This window comes from Elephas maximus, chromosome 5 (genome assembly GCF_024166365.1).
Source record: "Elephas maximus indicus isolate mEleMax1 chromosome 5, mEleMax1 primary haplotype, whole genome shotgun sequence".
Taxonomy (NCBI): Eukaryota; Metazoa; Chordata; class Mammalia; order Proboscidea; family Elephantidae; genus Elephas; species Elephas maximus.
Window position 1 is genome coordinate 87,037,584 of NC_064823.1, and position 23,287 is coordinate 87,060,870.

Genomic DNA, 23,287 nt, shown 5'->3' on the forward strand with positions numbered 1-23,287 from the left:
ATCCCTGGGAGCTAGAAGCTAGTCCACAGACATAAGCTGAGTTATATGTACATACTATGCATTTTTAATAAATACAAAAGAGTAGAAAATCATCCAATGTCACACAATACAACAATAATTATAAGACACTTGGAATTCTTGGTATAATCAAGATTTTTTGTTGTTGTTTGCCATCAAGTCAATTCTGACTCAGAGTGACTCTACAGGACAGAGTAGGACGGCCCCGTAGGGTTTCCTAGGCTGTAATCTTCACTGTAATCTGGTGAAGGAAATCAGGAAAGGTGTGTGGCAGGGTTGTATCCTTTCACCATACTTACTCAATCTTTATGTTGAGCAAATAATCCAAGAAGCTGGACTATATGAAGATGAATGCAGCATCAGGACTGGAGAACACTCACTGACAACCTGCGATATCCAGATGACACAACTTTGCTTACTGAAAGCCAAGAGGACTTGAAACACTGATGAAGATCAAAGATTACAGCCTTCAGTATGGGTTATACCTCAACATAAAGAAAACAAAAATCTTCTACAGCCAGACCAATAAGCAACATCATGATAAACGGAGAAAAGACTGAAGTTGTCAGCGATTTCATTTTACTTGGGTCTACAATCAATGCCCAAAGAAGCAGCAGTCAAGAATTCAAACACTGCCCATGGAAGCAGAGGTCAAGAAATCAAATCAAATCAAGCTAAAGATCTCATTCAAGTGTTAAAAAGCAAAGATGTCACTCTGGGGACTTAGGCGTGCCTGACCCAAGCCAAGGTATTTTCAATCACCTCATATGCATGTGAAAGCTGGCCAATGAATAAGAAAGAGTGAAGGAGAACTGATGCATTTGAATTATGGTCTTGGCAAAGAACACTGAATATACCATGGACTGCCAGAAGAATGAACAAGTCTGTCTTGGAAGAAACACAACCAGAGTGCTCCTTGGAAGCAAGGATGGCAAGACTTCATCTAACATACTTACGACATATTATCAGAAGGGACCAGTCCTTGGAGAGGGACATCGTGCTTGGTAAGGTCGAGGGTCAGCAAAAAAGAAGAAGACCCTCAACAAGATGACTGACAGTGACTACAACAATGAGCTGAAACACAAGAACAATTGTGAGGATGGCATGGGACTAGGCAGTGTTTCATTCTGTTGTACGCAGCGTCTCTAGAGTGAGAACCAACTTGATAGCACCTAAAAACAACAACACTCTTCATGGGAGCAGATTGCTAGGTCTTTTCTCCAGCAGAGCAACTAGTAGGTTCAAACTATAGGCTTTTTGGTTAGCAGCCAAGCAATTAACCATTGTACCATCAGGGTTTCTTATAATCAAAATTAATCTCATTAAAATTTGTTTCCACATAAACATACATAAATCAGTTGGATTCCTCTACACCAACAAAAAGAATGATGAAGAGGAAATCACCAGATCAATACCATTTACAATAGCCCCTAAGAAGATAAAATACTTAGGAATAAATCTAACCAGAGACATAAAAGACCTATACAAAGAAAACTGTAAGACACTACTGCAAGAAGCCAAAAGAGACCCACGTAAGTAGAAGAACATACCCTGCTCATGGACAGGAAGACTCAACATTGTAAAAATGTCTGTTCCCCCCAAAGTGATCTATATATACAACACAATCCTGATCCAAATACCAGTGACATTTTCTAATAAGATGGAGAAACAAATTACCAACTTCACACGGAAGGAAAAGAGGCCCCTGATGAGTAAAACATTACTGAAAAAGAACAAAGTGGGAGGCCTCACGCTACCTGATTTTAGAACATATTATACTGCCAAGGTAGTCAAAATAGCCTGGTACTGGTACAACAACAGATACATAGACCAATGGAACAGAATTGAGAATCCAGACATAAATCCATCCACATATGAGCAGCTGATATTTCACAACGGCCCAAAGTCAGTTAAATGGGGAAAAGACAGTCTCTTTAACAAATGGTGCTTGCATAACTGGATATCCATCTGCAAAAACATGAAACAAGGCCCATACCTCACACCATGCACAAAAACGAACTCAAAATGGGTCAAAGACCTAAATATAAAATCTAAAATGATAAAGAACACGGAAGAAAAAACAAGGACAATGCTAGGAGCCCTAATACATGGCATAAACAGTATACAAAACATTACTATGACTGTACAGACACCAGAAGAGAAATTAGATAACTGGGAGTTCCTAAAAGTCAAACACCTATGCTCATTCAAAGACTTCACCAAAAGAGTAAAAAGATTACCTACAGATTGGGAAAAAATTTTTAGCTATGACATCTCCAGTCACCAGCTGATCTCTAAAATCTACATATTACTGCAAAAACTCAACAACAAAAAGATAAATAACCCAATTAAAAAATGGGCAAAGGGTATGAACAGGCACTTCACTAAAGATACTCAGGTAGCTAACAGATACATGAGGAAATGCTCACGATCATTAGCCATTAAAAACAACACACTGCTGTCAAGTCGATTCCGACTCATAGCAACCCTATAGGACAGAGTAGAACTGCCCCGTAGAGTTTCCAAAGAGCGCATGGCAGATTCAAACTGTCAACCTCTTGGTTAACAGCCATAGCACTTAGCCACTACGCCACCAGGGTTTCCCATTAGCCATTAGAGAAACGCAAATCAAAACTACAATGAGATTCCATCTCACTCCAACAAGGCTGGCATTAATATAAAAAAAAAAAAACACAAAATAATAAATGTTGGAGAGGTTGTGGAGAGACTGGAACACTTATACACTGCTGGTGGGAATGTAAAATGGTACAAACACTTTGGAAATTGATTTGGCACTTCCTTAAAAAGCCAGGACTAGAACTACCATATGATCCAGCAATCCCACTCCTTGGAATATATCCTAAAGAAATAAGAACCTTTACACAGATAGATATATGCACACCCATGTTCAGTGCCGCACTATTTACAATAGCAAAAATATCGAAGCAACCAAGATGCCCATCAATGGATGAATGGATAAATTATGGTATATTCACACAATGGAACATTACGCATCAATAAAGAACAACGATGAATCTGTGAAACATTTCATAACAAGGAGGAATCTGGAAGGCGTTATGCTGAGTGAAATTAGGCAGTTGCAAAAGGACGAATATTTTATGACACCACTATTATAACAACTCAAGAAATAGTTGAAACAGAGAAAAAAATATTATTTGATGGTTACCAGAGGGGGAGGGAGGGAGGGAGAGGGGGATTCACTAATTAGATAGAAGAAGACAAGAACTAATTTAAGTGAAGGGAAGGACAACACACAATACAGGAGAGATCAGCACAACTGGACTAAACCAAAAGCAAAGAAGCTTCCTGAATAAACCAAACACTTCAAAAGGCCAGCACAGCAGGGGCAGGCGTTCGGGACCATGGTTTCAGGGGACATCTAGGTCAATTGGCATAATAAAATCTATTAAGAAAGTATTCTGCATCCCATTTTGGAGAGTGGCGTCTGGGGTCTTAAAGGATAGCAAGCAGCCATCTAAGTTGCATCAATTGGTCTCAACCCACACAGAGCAAAGGAGAATGAAGAACACCAAAGACACAAGGTAAGTATGAGCCCAAGAGACAGAAAGGGCCACATAAATCAGACACTACATCAGCCTGAGACCAGAAGAACTGGATGGTGCCCGGCTACAACCGATGACTGCCATGACAGGGAACACAACCGAGAATCCCTGAAGGAGCAGGAAAGATGTGGGATGCAGACCTCAAATTCTCGTAAAAAGACCAGACTTAATGGTCTGACAGAGACTAGGAGGACCCCAAAGGTCATGGTCCCCAGACCTTCTATTAGCCCAAGACAGGAACCATTCCCAAAGCCAACTCTTCAGACAGGGACTGGACTGGAGTATAAGACAGAAAATGATACTGGTGAGGAGCGAGCTTCTTGGATCAACTAGACCCATGAGACTGTGCGCAACTCCAGTCCAAAGGGGAGATGTGAAGGCCAAGGGGGACAGAAGTTGGCTGACTGGACACGGAATTACAGAGTGGAGAGAAGCTGTGTGCTGTCTCACTAGGGGGAAAGCAACTAGGAGTATATAGCAAGGTGTATATGAGGTTTTGTATCAGAGACTGACCTGATTTGTAAACTTTCACTTAAAGCACAGTAAGATTAAAAAAAAAAAAAAATTGTTTCTACAATTAACAAAGTATGGCCTTGCAAAAAAATCACAAGATCCCAGAGCTTCAAATGGCTCATCTAAAAGGAAGAGATACGACTAACCTCTGTACTCTCTTCTGACCCTAAAATCACTTAATGTAAACTGTTTATCCAGAGTTTTGATCTCATTCTTACCAACTCCACAAGTCACCAAGAATCTTCTCAAACATCAGTAGGAAGATTAAAAAAAGGGAGACTGCACATTATCAAATAAAAAACTGTTCTTTTATAAATAAGAAAAAGAGAAACAAAAGTGTAATGATTTTGCCCAGGTTACGAAAGTTCTGTATTATCACTACCTAAATTCCAAGGCCAGAGGCCTACACCGGCTCTAGACATACTATTTTATGGGATAACTGCAAATCAGAAGAATACTTGAATCCTTCTAAATGAATAATTTCTTTTATAAGGATCAGCACAAAGCTGTTTCTATGAGGTGGAGGTTAAAGATGTCCCAAATGTCCAACTTTTCCAAATTGCTGAACTACTCCATTATCTCTAACATCAACTACTCCTCTTCCCCTCAGTACTCTTCCTCCTGTCTTTGGGTCCCGGAATTCACTGCACCGTCTCACAGAACTCACGAACTGTATCAAGGAAGTGGCTCACGTGGTTGTGGAGGCTGGCAAGTCCCAAATCTGTGGATCTGGCATAGGCTTCTCCTAACTCACGTGGCCACAGGGGCTGAAGAACCCAAATCGGCAGGCCAGGCAACAGGCTCCTGGCTCAAAGGCTAGGAAATTGGCGAATCAGATCAGACCACTGGTTGCTGGCACACAGTGTTGTGGAAGCTGGTGAATCACAGAATCAGCAGGTCAGACAGCAGGCCGCTGTCTCAAGTCCCAAGAACCGGAGGTCAGACAACAACAAGCTGGACACAGGATGCAGATACAGAGACAGAGGGCCCCGCCAGAGCGCCCACACTATACACTGGATGCAGGCCGCACCCCAAGAAAGGGTGTGACTTGAGTAAGGGCGGGACTTGAGTCATGCCCTCCTATAAGGCTGTGACTCAGATACACTCCACACTAATCCTGCCTCATTAACATAGAAAAGTTAGGATTTATAACATATAAAATGGAGGATAGGTGGAATAATTATATCAGATCACAAAATGGAGGTAAGCCACACAATACTAGCAATCACCGCCTAGCCAAGCCAACATACAACACTAACTGCCACACCTCATTAGGGTTCCATATACCTTTTTTACATAGTCCCACCCAATCATTTGTGGAAGTCACAAACACTATGCTAAAAAAGGGCTATATTAAGTAATTCACTGCACCGTATCTTCTATAAAGTAACTAAGGCAAAACATTTCTTTTATTCAAGATCTTTTCATTCTCCCTTTCTGTTTGGGAAGCAAGGGTTTCCACCTTTCAGACCATAATAAGCATGAGCTTACCATACCAAGCAAAAGGCAATTATAATTCCTTTGAAGGAAGACTAACAAGAATAGCTTCTGGTTATCAGTGTGATGTCAGGAAAGCCCCATTAGGAAAATAACACACAAATGCAATCAAACCTGGGAACACAAGGCAGAAGAAGGACTGGATAAAAACCCAGGTTTTTGATCCTAAAACAGTCAACTGCAAAAGTGATATTTTACATTATCTGGGATTCAGCAATGCTTCCTGCCTGGAATGGGCTTCAACTGCAGCCATTTAAATCTAAAAAAAGTTTAACAGAAATGAAGTATAACACAAATGAGTGGAACAATCAAAGAAACCCTAAGAAGAAGTTTTTACATTATTAAGAGAAAAAAAAAATGCCTAAAACTAAATGTAAAAGTTTCCCCTTTCCTCCTACTTTTTTCCTCTCCCTCTCCCCCTTGTCTCTCTCTCCCTCTCTCTCTTTCTCTTGTCTTTAATGGGAGTTCCTTTATTGAAGGGACCTCGTCTTCCTTTTGAAAAAAAAATTTTTTATTGAGTAGAATACACAAAACATAAAATTAACCATGTTAATGTGAACAATTCAGTGGCATTTGGTACATTCACAACGTTGTACAACCATCATCTCTATCTACTCCTAACACATTCTTATCACCCCAAAAGGAAACACCACACTTGTAAAGCATTCTCAATGCCCTCCTGCCCCTGGTAATCACCAACCTAAATTCTGTCTCTATAGATTAACCTATTCTATATATTTCACCCCCCAGTTTCTTTCTGAACTAAGTGAAATACAAGTATCAGAACTGCCACAAAAAAAAAAAAAAAAACAAATTCACTAGGCTAGCCGCATCTCACTAATACAATTATGCAAAGTTTTTACTGATAAAATGGTAGTGTCCTGAGTTTGTCATAACAACTTATCATAGTTTAATCTGTAAATGTTCAAAAACAATAACGTTCCATAAGGCATAACCTTCACACGTACATGCACTAGCATTTGGACACTACTATTTACTCATGGAAACCCTGGTGGTGTAGTGGTTAAGACCTACAGCTGCTAACCAAAAGGATGGCAGTTCAACTCTACCAGGGGCTCCTTGGAAACCCTATGGGGCAAAACCTGTCCTACAGGGTCACTATGAGTTGGAATCGACTGGATGGCAACAGGTTTGGTTTTGTTGGTTTTTTTTAATTTACTCATACTTTGGAAAACAAGTCATTTCTACAGCTCCAATTATGCCATCTGCCTCCAAAACGTGTATTATCTGCATGGAATTATCAGTTTATTCTCTGCATTAAAATATCAGAAAGGTAACTAAGAAACAAAAAATCCAATATGAGTTAAAATTTTTTTGTAAATTTTGTAAATCCCCCTTTACAACTGTAATACATGCTGACCTTGAAGAAAAACGGTAATTTTTAGTAAATTACTAGTATTTTAAAACTTCATTCTGTGACTATAAAACACACAAAGAATTTTTAAAGGATATTCAATCATTTCTTTTTACATAACTTCATTTTTTTATTTCATTTATCAGAAAAGAGCACCATCCTGAATTTTAACCTAAAAGATATTATTTTCCCTTTTAAAATAAGGAAGAAGGTTGATGGCAGAGGATACATGTACCATAACTATGCCATGCCATTAGAAATAAAGGGGACAGAAATCTCTACTAATAACCTGTTTCCTTGGCATTAATATAAAAAGCCCAAGAAGCTTTCAAGATTGTTAAAGATGCAGTGGTGGGTGAGGATGCAGGGAAATGGACACTTACACTCACTAGTGTTGGGAACACAATCTACAGCACACATTGGCAGGTAGGAAATGTGTCCCTGTCATGTGCAATCCTTGAAAGAAGGGTAAAAAGACAACAAGGTCTCTACAAAACCGTGAGATGAAGATTCAATAAATAGGAATTCCAAACCTTCCTACCTTGTTGTGCACTGTGGCCACCTATTTATATTGACCCTGACCCTCAATGATTTTTAAAACTGCCCATCTTCAAGAAGGTCACAGTCTAATAGGGAAGAAGGACCTGAAAATGACAAGTACAATTATATACTGTAGATGAGTGTTATAACAAGGACTCTGAAGGGCACTGAAATAGTATCTAACAAATTTGGGAGAGGGCATAGGTCAGGGAAAAAGAACTGCCCCCCCGCCCCCCGCCCCGGACTAAAGGGAGGGAGTGGGGAGAAGGGCAATCCATCCAGAATAACAGGAAGGACCTTTACAAAGGCAGGGACACAATAGAGAAATGTATGTTTAAAAAAAAAGGGCAAATAAAATGGCTGAGACTCTGAGGGGAAGGCCGCATTTGGAAGAAGCAGATGAGGCTGGAATAGTAAGCAAACACCATACCGAGCAGGCCCTCCTTGCTGTGGGGTATTATCAGCCGCTTCCAGCCCACTCCAATTTCTATGTGAAAAGCCCCAGTGAGCAACAGGAATGGGGTGGGCCAAAGGATTTCTCTATTAAAAAACATGGAGTTAAGAGCAAAGCAGCAACATGAACAAAACCCAATCCACCCAATAGGGACAACCTCTGCAGAATTCCTGCTGTTTTGAGTACCTGAACATACTATATGCATTGTCTCAGTTATCTAGTGCTGCCATAACTGAAATGACATAAGTGGGTAGCTTTAAAAAACAGAAATTTATTTTCTCACTGTTCAGGAGGCTAGACGTTTGAATTCTGGGTGTGGTTCTCGTGGGAGAGTCTTGTCTATTTCAGCTTTGGCAGCTGCCAACAATCCTTGGCTTTCTAGGGTTTGTAGATAATCTGTCTCTTTCATCTATCTTCCTCAGCCCATGTCTCCGTGTCTATTCCGTGTTTTTTAAATCTGAAGTGATTAGGTTTAGAACACACCCTACATTGGTATGACCTCATTAACATAACAAAAGAAACCCCTATTTCCATACAGGATCATATTCGCATGTACAGGGATTAGGATTTCAACATATATTTTGGGGAGAGCACAATTCAATCCCTAACATACATCTTAAAACTTGATAAATACAGTCTGCAACTATTTCACATCTATCCTCAAATAAGATTGTATATTCGATGCAACATTCATGATCTTTAATCTTCATTAGCCAGTGGACTTGAAACAATTAATTAAAAACTATGAACTTATCCATAGAACATGTCGGTATCTAATTTTAAGATTCTTGAGGGCACAGACCACATCTTATTTATTTCTGAACTCCTACCTTTCTCCCCTTCCCCAGCACCTAATACTTTGCTTTACACAGAGGAGGTGTTCAATAAATACTTATTGTATTATGCAATAAGGCCATGCATTTGTAAGATAGCTAAACAAAATTTGGAATGAGGAAGGAGTTGATATACTGGCTTGGGAATTTCATGAGCAAGGATAATGACAGTGTTTGTACAGGACTCTCTGGTTTATGAAAAGCTTCCATGTATATTGTCTCACTCAATTCTCACATTAACCCATTGAAATAGGTATTTCCCCACACCCCTACTATCTCCTTCAGTAGGCAAGCCTATAGGACAGAGCAGAACTGACCCACAGAGTTTCCAAGGAGCAGCTGGTAGATTCAAACTGCTGACCTTTAGGTTGGCAGCTGAGCTCTTAACCACTGTGCCACAGGGCCCCAGTCAAAGAAAACAGAGACTAAGAAATTAAGTGACCCACCTAAGGTTACATGGCTACTCACAGATCAAAGACCAAAACCCAGATTTCCTCACTCCTAGGCTACTGTTCTCTCCGTGACAACCGTCAGTCTGCCAAAATTAAAATTAACTCAAAACATATTTGCCAAGCAATGTACTAACATGCTGGCAAATGGGGAACAAACCCTCATGAAATTTATAGCCCAGAAGGAAAAAAAGACCTTAAACAGTAATTACGGATAATTAAATAACTACAGATATGCAAAGTGCTGCAAAGACAACAAGGGAACCTAACACCATTAAGGGCCTTGTGGAGTCTTTCAGGGACAGAGGTAGTATTATACTGAATTCCAAGAATTTTTCTTCACCTTATTTCAAATCACCTAACCCCATAATCAGGCATCCATTTACTATTGTCCAAAGCATCTCAAGATTAAATGAGCTTTCAAATCACCTAGGCTACTTATTAGGATTAATCCTAATTCAAGGATTGGGGCCTGAAATTTTGCATTTTTAACAAGCTCCAACGCAATGCCAAAGCTCCACATTTTAAGGGTCTAAAGCAGACTTCTCAAGGGTTATAGGTTTATAGAGATACTGATCTCCTCAGTCCTAGAGGTTGCCCCACTATCATCAGTGGACCAAGAGCAGACTTTCTTCTCAAAGGTGTTTTTTTTAATGTTCAATGACATCCCTAGGCAACTATAGTTATCACTCAACAACATAGTACCAACACCTTACAAATACCTTCCCACATGAACAAAAGCTAAAATCAATTCAGTTCAATTAAGGCATATTTTGGTTCCCAAATGTCTAGCCATTTAAAATTAAAATACTTTTTGGTATAATTAGAAATATGATATTTCAAATAAATTCAGTCTTTGATGGCTTGCTATTGCCCAAATTTAAAACTCACAAGGTTGGCAAAAGATTGACTAAAGGGTTGAGCATTCTTACAGATAGGACCTCTTTGGGAGTCTTTAACAACAGGTTAGAGACATAAGCCAAAACCAGATCCAGTCTTTGAGTAGATTCTGAGAAATATCCTACATGACAGAGCAGAACTGCCCCATAGGGTTTCTAAGTCTATAAATCTTTTACGGAAGCAGGCTGCTACAACTTTCTCCCTCAGAGCAGCTGGTGGGTTCAAACAGCAGACCACCTAAAAGTTAGTGTCCAAGCGCTTTAACCATTGCATCACCAGGGCTCAAAACAATGCTGTGCTTAGGATGAGAGACTTAACTTTTGAAATATTTGTTGTTCGCTGACTCAAAGGTGCAATTGCTAAGAGTAGAAATTAAAATAGTCAGTTGAATATTCGGCAGGGTGTAGGGAAGTGGAACAGAGGATGGAACCAAGCACATATGAGTAAAAACTACAACCAAGGGAGTTTTTAAACAAAAGGCTATTTCAGTAGTTAAACCTAATGCTACAGGACACTAGCAAACAAAAGATTCCCTAAAGAGCAGCAGGGTCATGCTGCTGCTCATCTATCTAGAACATGACCCAAAGTATTGAGATACCAGAATAGTTCCCATAAAACAGTACCCCCCCGCCCTGCCACTGTTTCCACTTACTCAGTTTTTGCAGGATACTAGTATTTAAGTTACACCATTATCTATTTCCACAAATGAACACTTACACAAAAAGTATTTTTTATTACCCAAGACTATACCGATACCAGTACCCAAGACTATACTGAGCTATTTGCATCAAATTTCCAATGGAGACCAATGAAAGAATTTAGGCAGAAAGATAAAACAAGAGTAGCAATAAAAGGAAATTTAAACTTTCCACTAAAAATAATAATAATAACAAAGCTGCTTGGCTATGAGGTAGACTATTACCCAAAGAATGTTTGCTTACCTTCAGAGTCCTGCTTTTGTTACCTCAGAAAATCAAAGTAGCTGTGATATGTATTATCATAAACTACAGAAATTGGTTATGATTTAGGTAATAAGAAATGGTGAATAAGTTTATATAATAACATCTACTAGCAACAATCACACTATGAGATCTACAACAAACTAGATTAGTTATCACTGCTGAACATAACTACCATCTACTGAGTTAGGCCTTTTATATTCAGAATATCTAATACTCCCAACATTATACAAACAGGGAACTGCCAGATATTCAAGTTGGATTTAGAAGAGGACGTGGGACCAGGGATATCATTGCTGATGTCAGATGGATCCTGGTTGAAATCAGAGAATACCAGAAAGATGTTTACCTGAGTTTTATTGATTACACAAAGGCATTCGACTGTGTGGATCATAACAAATTATGGATTAACACTGCAAAGAACGGAAATTCCAGAACACTTAATTGTGCTCATGAGGAACCTGTACATAAATCAGGAGGCAGTTGTTCAGACAGAACAGGGGATACTGATTGGTTTAAAGTCAGGAAAGGTGTGCATCAGGGTTGTATTCTTTTACCACACCTATTCAATCCAAGCAGCTGGACTATAAGAAGAACGGGGCATCAGGATTGGAGGAAGACTCATTAACAACCTGCGTTATGCAGATGAAACAACCTTGCTTGCTGAAAGTGAAGAGGACTTGAAGCACTTACTAATGAAGATCAAAGACCACAGCCTTAAGTATGGATTACATCTCAACATAAAGAAAATAAAAATCCTCACAACTGGATCAATAAGCAACATCATGATAAATGGAGAAAAGACAAGTTGTCAAGGATTTCGTTTTACTTGTATCCGCAATCAATGCTCATGAAAGCAGCAGTCGAGAAATCAAACGATGTAATGCACTGGGCAAATCTGCTGCTTAAGAACTCTTTAAAGTGTTGAAAAGCTAAGATATCACCTTGAGGACTAAGGTGCACCTGACCCAAGCCAGAGTATTTTTCAGTTGCTTCGTACACATGCGAAAGATGGACAATGAATAAAGAAGACTGAAGAAGAATTGATGCCTTTGAATTGTGGTGTTGGCAAAGACTACTGAATTTACCACGGACTGTCAAAAGAAAGAACAAATCTGTCTTGGAAGAAGTTTAGCCAGAATGCTCCTTAGAAGCAAGGATGGCAACACTTCGTCTCATATACTCTGGACATGTTATCAGGAGGGACCAGTCCCTGGAGAAGGACATCAGGCTTGGTAAAGTAAAGGGTCAGCGAAAAAGAGGAAGGCCCTCAATGAGATGGATTGGCACGGTGGCTGCAACAATGGGCTCAAGAATAACAATTGTGATGACGGCGCAGGACCGGGCAGTGTTTCATTCTGTTGTGCACAAGGTCACTATGAGTCAGAACCAACTCGATGGTACCTAACAAAAACAACAACACTGCCAACATCTCTGGAATATTGGTCCTAAAGAGAGGCTCATAGGAAAAAAAATTTTTTTTAATGCTTAATGGCCTATAAGACATCACAGATTACTATCACACACCATAAGCAATGATGGAGTCTCAGAGTGCTTTCATCCACACATGCCCAAGGAGAGGAGTAGGGCAATAATGGTGGTTGGACAACAGTCACAAGGAGGGTTGCCAGGCAGGGTCAAGAGAATAGTTGTTTACAGGGGACTGGGCAAATGAGTATAATGAGGATTATGGGAGCCACCTTTCTCACTGACAGAAAAATATGCAAAGGGGAAGGGATGAATGAATCCTGTGCTATTGATTTGGAACTGCAGGTATCAGTGTGAACTTGTTTAATACATACAGATACCCAAAACCAATTACCATGGAATGGATTGTGGCTCACAGCAACCCTACAGGACAGAGGAGAACTGCCCCCACAGGATTTCCAAGGAGTGACTGGTAGATTCAAACCACTTTTGGTTAGCAGCCATAGCTCTTAACCTCTATGCCACCAGGGCTCTGAAAGACATAGGAAAAATGTATAGATGTAAATGTGTACAGGGTAAGTGTGTATTTTATATCACTGTCCACCGAGAAGGCTTGGGATATGCAACACATCTTTAGTAATGAACACATCTATTACCCAGATTTTGGTTTTGAAATACCATTCTCCACCAAATAGAACCCAAGCCCTTGGAGAAATGGCCCATTTCAGAGCAAGGGCAGAGAAAGTAGAAAATGAAACTGGAATATTTTGTGTTGCCAGAAAGTAAGGAAGCACTCAGAAGAGAAAAATAGGAACAAGTCAAAGGGACGCACAAGCCATGTAGAACAGGGCTCCCACTAGGCAAAATTGGGACAATTTGAGTACTAAAATAAATAATGATTGTTATGGATTATAATCCATTGAATAAAACAGGAATCTGTGTGTTGGCACTGATATAAAAAAAAATAAACAAATGGAAAGAAGAGTAAGTTCTTCTTTACAGTAGAAATACCAAATAATATAGAAGGAATGACAGAACAGAAATAACTTTGGCAATAATGACAGTAATTGAGAAAACATCAATGGATGTGAAAACTGGTGGGTAAAATGGACTGAGAAACAGGATAGTGACATAGTCTCAAAATACCTCCCCACAAAGTATTAATTACAAAAGGAAAAAAAGATAAAACAGCTCTACAGTGGAAAAACTTGGTAGACACCTTTTATCAAAGGATCAAAATTAACACCACCAATAACAGACAAATAGGCACTATGTGCCACCTGAGAAGATGCAGTAAGAGAAGAACACCATTCACTTCATTATATTTCTGCCCCAAATGAAAAAGTAGGTCTAATCACAAGGAAAACATTGAACAAACCCAAATTGAGAGGCATTCTACAAAATGACTGCCTATAATCCTCAAAAATATAAGGGTCATGAAAATCAAGGAAGGCCTGAGAAACTGCATTTACATAATTGGATGCAACATGTGACTCAAGACTGGATCCTGAGGTAACATTATTGGGGCAACTGAGGAAACTCAAGGGGGTCTCCGGATGAGGCATATGTGGGAGTTCTTTGTGTTAGTCTTTGTACTTTTCTGTAAGTTTGAAACTGTTTCAAAATAACTTTATAAAACACTACTGCAAATGAAAAGATTTCACAGCTACACTTTCAATTTAAACTTGTCATAAAAGATGGCCTTAAGCTAATTAATACAAAACAAATATAGAAGTAGGGGGAGGAAAGGACGGTTAAAAATTTCTCTATATTGCTAGAACGTGAATGGAGCTTGAAGACATTATGCTGAGTGAAATATGTCAATCACAGGACAAATACTGTATGACCTCACTTATATAGAAAGACAAGAACAGGCAAATGTATACAGACCAAAGTTTATTACTGGTTATCACAAGACTAATGGGGTTATTGCTTATGAAGTATTTAGTATGCGGTGATGGGAAAATCACATTGATTAAGGGTAAGGATTGCATGGCCATTTAATGTCACTGATGTCAGTAAGTTGTACACCTGTACAAAGTTGAACTGCAAATGTTGCGTGCTAGATATATTTACAACAACAGCAAAAGAAAAAGAATAGTTGCTGAAGCTGCTTATGTACAACCAAGCACCTCCTGGGATTCGGTTTCTTGATCTGGAGATTTAGGGTCATGGTTTCTTGGGACACCCCAGTTAATCAGGCTAATATCATGTTTAGTGCTTTTGTTTTACCGCGTAGTTCATTGCGTAGTGCCTGGGGTTTTAAAAGCTTGCAAGCAGCCATCCAAGGTACAACAATTGGTCTTTATTTGTCCGCAGTAACAAGAAAGAAGAAGGGCCAGAAACAGGAGGAGGAAACGGAACACATGGCTAACTGCCTCCAAGAACGACTGTCTCTTTTGCCGTAAGACCAAAAGAACTGGACAGTGCCCGGCTATTATTACTGAATGTTTTGATCAAAAATTCCAAAGAAGATTCCTGATCAAAAGGGGGACAATGCAGAACAGAATTTCAAATTCTCACGTAATCCAATCTTTCTGGAGCCATAGAGGCTACGAGAACTCCCAATACTACTGCCCTCAGATAATCTTTAAACTTTAAACCTTAAAACAAAAATGTCCCCTGAAGTGTTCTTTAAACCAAACTACAAAAAAAAAAAAAAAAAAATTTTTTTTATTTTATTTTTTTTTTTACAGTTTAGCTTAATTAGTAAACAACGTCTGCCAGAAGCACTGTGCTCTCTTAAGAACTATCTATATGGGATCAAATTAACAACAGCAACTGGACAGGTAATTGATGGGGCAGTGAGTTTATGTTAATGGGGGAGGGCCACTTTAGAAGAGGAGGGTGAGAATAGTTGTACAACTTGAAGAACGTAATCAATGTCACTGAATTGTACAAGTAGAAATTGTTGAATTGGTGTATGTTCTGCTGTGTGTATTCTCAACAACAAAAAAAAAATAATTTTTTTAAGAGAATCTGTAGCAAAAATAAGTTATAGGACATAGTCTGACATTCCTAAAAGGTACCACTTGTTCATATTTTTTAAGAAATAACACATAGAGACATGTGGGCAGCTCCTGTCTGGAGGCGAGATGAGAAGGCAGAGGAAGACAGGAACTGGTTGAATACAGGGTGGAGAGAAGGAGTGTGCTGTCACATTGTAGGCAGAGCAACTAGGGTCACATAATAACATGTAGATAAGTTTTTGTATGAGAAACTGACTTGAATTGTAAACATTCACTTAAAGCACAATAAAATAAAAATAAAGTAACACATAGCTACTTTGCCTCAGTACCTCCTAATAAAAGATACAATTAGAGAAAAATATTACATTTTTTTTCACATATCAGAAACCCCAAAGGTATAAAAACTGTTACCACACCTGGGGAAAAAATGTCAATAAAGGTAAAAGTAATCACGTGGCAATTATTTTGCACTCATTTATGTAAAATAAAAGCAATCCTGCATCAGATGAGAAAAGTAAACTAAGGCCAACCAAGTATCTATAACCCCAAAACCACAGTTCTGAATAGATGATAACGTTTACTTCTGTTGTTGCAGTTATTAGCTGCTGTCAAGTCTGCCTGACTCATGGTGACCCCGTACACAATACAACGAAAAGCTGCCCACTCCTGCATCAATTCCATGATTGGTTGCAGATCAAACTGTTGTGATGCATAGGGTTTTCACTGGTTGATTTCCGGAAGTAGATTGCCAGGCCTTTCTTCCTAGTCTGTTTTAGTCTGGAAGCTCTGCTGAAGCCTGTTCAGCATCACAGTAACATGTAAACCTGCACTGACAGATGATGGCTGCAAATGAGGTGCACTAAAAATTAACCTGGGTCGCCCACCTGTGTTGCTCCATGGAAGACAAGAATTCTATCACTGAACCAACAATGCCCTATATGCTAACTTCTACTCCCCCCTCCTGAAAAAGTAACATTAAATTAGGTTGGCAGATTACAAAAGTATAGGATAATACTTAGTCGACAGCTATTCAAAATGATATTGTAGATGTTATTTATTGACATAAAAGATTCACAAGTAAAAAGGTCTGGTTTTTGTACAGTAGGGATTCATTTGCTATTTTAAAATATACAGACAAAAACGCAACAGAAAAAATTAAGAAGTTATATCCTAAAATACTAACAATAGTTATCTCTAGAGTGTGATTATAAGCTTTTCTTTTTTCCTTTTCTTATGAGTATTTTGTGATTTCTCTCCAGTTCCAGTTGCCATCAAGTCAGTTCCAACTCCAGGCAGCCCCACGTGTGCAGAGCAGAGCTACACTCCATGGAGTCTGCAGTGGCTATTCCCTTTCAGAAGCAGATCACCAGGTCTTTCTCTGAGGCCTCACTGTGTGGGTTCGGACAGTCGATCCTTAGTCAAGCACTTCACCATTTGCACAATCCAGTGATTTTTCTAATGTGTACTATTTTTACACTAAAAATAGAAGGTAAAAATAATTTTAAAGTATTATTTAAACTTAAAAGTTTTTATTTTCTCTGTCATCATTATATTTTTGGTAAACCTCAGAAAATGGTCTGAACCATGTGAGATATCAATACCTGCTAACAGAAGACCTATCTTAAAAATAAGGCCAATTCAAATAAAACCTTTCTTAGAGTTTTATCAATTATACATAAGGAAGTCTGAAGCAGGATCTCTGGATCTAGATTACCAGGATTCAAAACCCAGCTATGTCACTTATTGGCTACACAACATTGGGTCATTTATTTAACCTCTCTGTTATGAAACCCTGGTGGCATAGTAGTTAAGAGCTATGGCGGCTAACCAAGAGGTCGGTAGTTTGAATCCACCAGGCGCTCCTTGGAAACGTATGGGGCAGTTCTACTTTGTTCTATAGGGTCACTATAAGTCGGAATTGACTTGACAGCAACAGGTTTGGTTTGGTTGGTTGTTACAGATTAAACTGTATCCCCCAATACAGGTGTTAGAATCCTAACTTCTATACCTGTGGATGTAATGCTGTTTGAAAACAGGGTTTCTTGGTTGTGTCAATTAGATCACACCTGAGGAAGGTGGGTTCTAAATCTAATCACTTCTGAGTTACAAAAAGAAGACATCAGACACAGAGACATGCACACAGAGTGGCAAACAGATGTCATGAGAAGATTGCCAAGGAACCCAGGAATGCCCAGGGCTACAGACAAACAAGGAATCAACACTATTGAGGCTCTGATTTGGACTTTTAACCTCCAGAACTATGAGAATATAAATTTCTGTTCTCTAAAGCCACCCACTTGTAGTATTTCTGATACAGCAGCACTAGGTAATTAAGACACTCTCTGTACCAGTTTCTTCATCTATAAAATGTGGTTCCTGGTAGTTACTAAACTGAGTTAATTATTTCAAGCACTTAGTGCTTGGCACCTAGTAAGCACTCAGCAAACTATAATTATTATTACGATAACTATTAATTTTTTTTACAGGTGAGGATGCTTAAGTACTAAAACCAAAAACCCATTCCTGTTAAGTTGATTACAACTCACAGCGACCCCATGTGTTACAGAGTAGAACTACTTCATAGGGTTTTCCTGGCTGTAATCTTTACAGGGAAACCCTGGTGGCATAGTGGTTAAGAGCTACAGCTACTAACTACAAGGTTGGCAATTCGAATCTACCAGGCGCTCCTTGGAAACCCGATGGGGCAGTTCTACCGGGTACTATAGGGTCACTCACTATGAGTCAGAATAGCAGATTTGGACTTTTTTGGTAATCTTTACAGAAACAGATCTTCAGGTCTTTTTTCCAGGCTGCCATGGGCGGGGGTGGTGGGGAGGGTAGTTCAAACCACCAGTTTTTAGGTTAGTAGCTAAGCAGTCAAATGGTAACCATTTGTGCCACCCAGAGCTGAAGTACTAAAATCAGTTAAATCATTGCCTGACAACAAAGACAGTACGTATTGTTTGTTTGTGGGTTTGGTTTTTTTTTGCAAGCAAGATTGTATCATGTGCATATCGCAGGTTGTTAATAAGTCTTCCACCAATCCTGATACTGTATTCTTCTTCATAAAGTCCAGCTTCTCAGATTATTCCATGGATTACAACCTCCTAATAAGGAGTCACGGGTTAGTGCAAGCTCTTAAACACGCAAAGCTGCTAACTAAATGTTTCAGGTTCAAGTCCACCCAGAGGTTCCTCAGAAGAAGGACGTGGTTCTACTTCCAAAAAACCAGCCATTGAAAACCTATGGAGAACAGTTCTACTCTGACACACATGGGATCACCATGAGTTGGAATCAACTTGACGGCAACTGGTTTTACCATATATATAATTTACTGATGTTTAGAGTTTATGGTTCCTTACTAGAACTAGGCCAGGTATTTTTGTCTGTTTTATTCATTAATGATAGCCAGTGCCTAGATCAGTGCCTGGCACAATGAATAATTTCAAATTCTTTCCATTTCTTACAGCCCTCATGAGTCACGAATCATCACTTTCTGAACCCTATCTCACATTGCCCTTATTTCCTCTGTTCCATCCACTTAGAGTAGCCTTCTAAGTAGGCTTCCAAGAACTGGAGGAAAATATTTTTACTTAACTCCGAAACTGTAACTCTTCCTTTCTCTACTCATCTTTTAGTATAGAAATAGTATTCAGGAAACTATACCAAATGACAAACAGATAAAATAATCAAAACTTTCCCCTTTCACTTCCAATACTGATCTACACAGTCTTCCCTTTAGATTTTAAGCTACTGGTAGACAAACACTAAATCTAAAAATGTCTGATTAACTTTTTGTATTGTGTAGCACATGGATGGGCTAAATGTCGCGAATACTCTAAATGCTATGTGACCTGACTGAAAAGTTGTGCCTCAAAGAGTGCAAACCCCCTAATGTGCTATATACATCAGTTATGGCAAGATTTTTCTTACATAGCTAATGTGCTTCAGGAAAAAGGGAACTTATCCATGCCATTTCTGAATCTATAAACATCGAGCCATGTAAAAATAGGAACCTATTGTATTTGTATTCAGAAAATAGTACCAGGACCTTCTCCACCCTTTATTTCCAGCCAAATATGGCTCTTCCCAGCTTGGACAAATTTAGCTTATGAGTTCCAAGAGACTCAAGCCCACCAACAGCAGCCACTGACATCATCTACATTACTATTTCCAATACAGTTTTTTAAATCTTGAAAAGAATCAAACATCAGCAATATAAAATTATACTCAAGCTTCAAGCTGAGATGCCTGTACACGTCGATTCAAACTAAAACTGGAAACAAAGACTTCTTTAAAGTCACTCAGTCCTCTCATCTAGCACTATTCCAATCTGACAAACTCAAAATCAACTTCTAGGATGAGCCTAACAAAGGGGTTTCATAAGATTAAACACATTAGGCAGGTTGACACCAGCCAGGGGCCAGGCCCCCTGTGCTTTTTAGAAATATTGGCAAGTCCTGGTGGTCAGCCTTCTGTGACAGCTCAATTTTGCTTACATGCACTAAAAAAAATTTCCAGATTTGTGAAAATTAGTGTGGGTTGAAGTGTCAGGATTCAAATGCCAATTTGATAACTCAATATTACAGGAAGTGGGGGAAAAAAAAAATCGGACCAGAAGGTAATTTTTAAATGCTATTTTCTCCACGACTCTAAAGGAGAGTTTGGGGTGGGTTTCAACCTCCAGATTTTAATGAGTTTTCCAGGCAAAACAAAGCTGTCAAAAGAGGAATTCCTCAGGGTGTAATTCCCTGTTTTAGGATGACTGGAAGCTTGTACTTTGCCTCCATAACTCCATCTGGTCATTCCATCTTACTGCCCTTCCCCTCTCAAATTCCTCTGAAATAAACAATAAGTGAAATAATGACAAGCACTAAATAATGACAAGCACTAAACGTGATGCTAAAGTTGGCCTTTACAAATGACTTGCAAAACAACTCTCCAGTGGACCTAATCAACCTAGGGCACGCTACCCACCAGACAGTATTTGGTGGTTGTCTGAAAGAATAAAAGCCCGTACTCTTCAGGGAAGCACACTGAGAGAAAGGGTGCCTAGGGAAAGCAAAAAGCTGCTCCAGATTCTTGCCCCCAGGACCCCCAGCTGCCATCAGGAGATACTGAGCAGCAAGCAGCCTCACTTCAGTGTTAACATCCACAGGACTTGTCTCCCCAACTTCTCGCCCCCTAAGAACCAAACCCAATCCACTGCCGTCCAGTCGATTCTGACTCACAGCAACTTAGAACTGCCCCCACAGGGTTTCCAAGGCTATAATCTTTATGCAAGCTGACTGCCACATCTTTCTCCCGCGGAGCAGCTGGTAGATTCCAACCGCTGACCTTCTGGTCAGCAGCCGTGCGCGTAACCACTGCGCCACTAGGGCTCCTTTAAGACCTTTAAAAAAAAGGGGGGGGGGGAATTAAAAGAGTCCTGGAGCGACGGGAAAAGTACGAAGCTTTATCTCAGTGCATGACAATCAGAAAAAATTGGCAGCCCGGACGGGCACAGCGGACCCGCAAGCGCTGGATACGGGTCACGCGGAAGAGTGGGAGGTAGCTATGAAGAGCGTACACACAAACAAACCCGGGGATAAGTACGAAGGGAGAGGTTGAGGTGATGGGAGAAACCCGGGAGCAGGGAGAGGCGTGTATCGGGACCTTGGGGTCCGGGGAGCAAAGCCTCGTTAGGGGTTGGAGGAGTCCACGCGCGCTCGAAGAGCGCTGGGCAGGAGGCGACGGTCCGGCAGCGTCAGCGTTCCCGGCAGGTTCCCGGAGCCCTGCTCGGTGGAAACGCCCGCCCGGGCAGCAAGGACCGAGGCGGCCCGCATCCGGCACGGCCGGACCGAGCGGGGCAGCGGGTGCGGGGCCGGCGGCCCAGATCGCGCCCGAACAAAGCCGGGGCTCGGGACCTGGCTACTCACAACAAGAAGCTCATGTCGGCTGCGGCGTGGGCTGCAGGCTCAGCGGTCGCGGGGCCTCGGGGCGGCAGCGGCGGCGGCTGCCAGGGAAGAGGAGAGGCGGGAGGGAGAAGGAGGAGGGGTGCGCCGGCTGCTCCTCGGCAGCAACTTGTTCGGCTTCGCTAGTTCCAATGGCAGGCAGAGGGGGCGGAAGTGGGAAGCGCACGGCTCGAATCTCTCAGTGGGAGGGGAAGGAAAGGTAGGCGGGGCAAGGGCAGCCAGCCAGCTCCTCCGAGAACGCGAAGCTACCGCCGCGCCTCTCCCCCAACCATGCCGCAAGTCCTGCTCCCCAGCCCCCTGCCACCCCCGATTCCGCCAGCTCTCGCGAGAGCGGCGCGCTCCCAACCCGCCCCTCTGGCTGCGGCTAAGGGTGCCCTCACCTCTAGTCACCTTTGCAGCCAGAAACCACGCTTGGCGAGTGCCTCGGGATCCCGGGTTCACTGAGGCCTATCCATCCGGTTGGGGGTCCCGGCAGAACGCTCCGGGCTGCTGTGCTGGGTTTCAGCGGTCAGGGAGGAAGTGGGCTTCAGATCCAGGATGTCAGGGCCTTGCAGTGAGGGGTGGAATTGCCACCAGAGTTCCATCCATCGTGCCCAGCAAGGGACGATGAAAGGTTATGGAAACTCTTTCTCTGCTAGTATTTAAAAATAGGATGGAGTTTCATCTGGTTGAAATGGTTTGGGTGTGGCTCTACCACGGGAGAGGAAAGGGACTAATTTTCAACATCTTGGTCGTTTTGTAGGTATATTTTAAAACCCTGAACTAGGAGGAGGTCAAGGTCCATCATCACTGTCTGAACTGGCAAGCTAGACTGTCTTCAAAACTGGGAAAACTGAAGGCGCCAAGGGGGAGAGCTGAGGCCAGTTCATCATGGGTCCCAGCGTGGTAGGCTGATCAGCAATGGCAATAATGATTACGCATGTATGGGCTGACGTCAGTTACAACCGCTGGACACTCATGCACAAAACGTTGTAGAGGCGAGAAAGCACCAGAAAGCACCAGTCCCCCTTACGGAGAGCCTTTCATTCTCACATGGTTAAGGGGCATGGGGCAAATCTTTATATATTTAAGAATGGCCCACATTCCTTGAACGAGTCACCATAGCATTATCAATTGCTAGGAAAATATGTTGTTGTTAGCCGTTGAGTCGGTTCAGTCTCATAGTGACCCTATGTACAACAGAAGGAAACCCTGCCCTGAGGAATCCTCACAATTGTTATGCTTCAGCCCATTGCTGCAGCCACTGTGTCAATCCATCTATTGAGGGTCGTTTTCATTTTCACTGACCCTCCACTTTACCAAGCATAATGTCCTTCTCCAGGGACTGATCCCTCCTGATAACATGTCCAAAGTATGTGAGTACATACTCTCACTATCCTTGCTTCTAAGGAGCATTTTGGCTGTACTTCTTCCAAGACAGATTTTTTCCGGGGGGGGGGGGGGGGCTGGGAGGGTGGAGGGTGGGAGGTGTGGGGGGAGTATTTTACACAAGAAGTGTCCCTGTTCTTTACTCACAACATCATCAAATCTACAAGTAAGCTTTCAAAGAACCAGGACAAAAATTAGTGTTCAGATATTTGGAGCCCTGGTGGTGCAGTGGTTAAGAGCTACGGTGAGCTATGTCTGCTAACCAAAAGGCTGGGCAGTTCAAATCTTCCATCTGCTCCTTGGAAACTTTTTGGGGCCGTTCCACCCTGTCGAGTAGGGTCACTATGAGTCAGAATTGACTGGATGACAACGGGTTTAGTTTTTTTGGTTTTTGGCATATCATCACAAAGGGCATAGTAGATTTCAAGGGGGTGCAAATTTGAAAT

At 41.1% G+C, this 23,287-nt stretch overlaps 1 protein-coding gene across 2 annotated transcripts in view; it reads right to left on the reverse strand.

The window, feature by feature from the left end:
• The window catches only part of MOB1B (MOB kinase activator 1B), a 68,025-nt gene extending 46,275 nt beyond the window's left edge, over positions 1–21,750 (reverse strand). Inside the window, exons 1-2 of one of the 2 annotated variants that reach the window (XM_049886074.1) lie at positions 21,438–21,750; positions 20,751–20,911 (exon numbers count right to left, since the gene is read on the reverse strand). Coding sequence is in view for 1 of the 2 variants with exons in the window: in XM_049886073.1 (XP_049742030.1) it covers positions 21,438–21,451 (14 nt within the window). In the remaining variant the exon portion in view is untranslated. The remainder of the gene's footprint in view (positions 1–20,750; positions 20,912–21,437) is intronic. The other variant, XM_049886073.1, reaches the window with a different exon arrangement.
• Between the last annotated feature and the right edge of the window lie 1,537 nt (positions 21,751–23,287).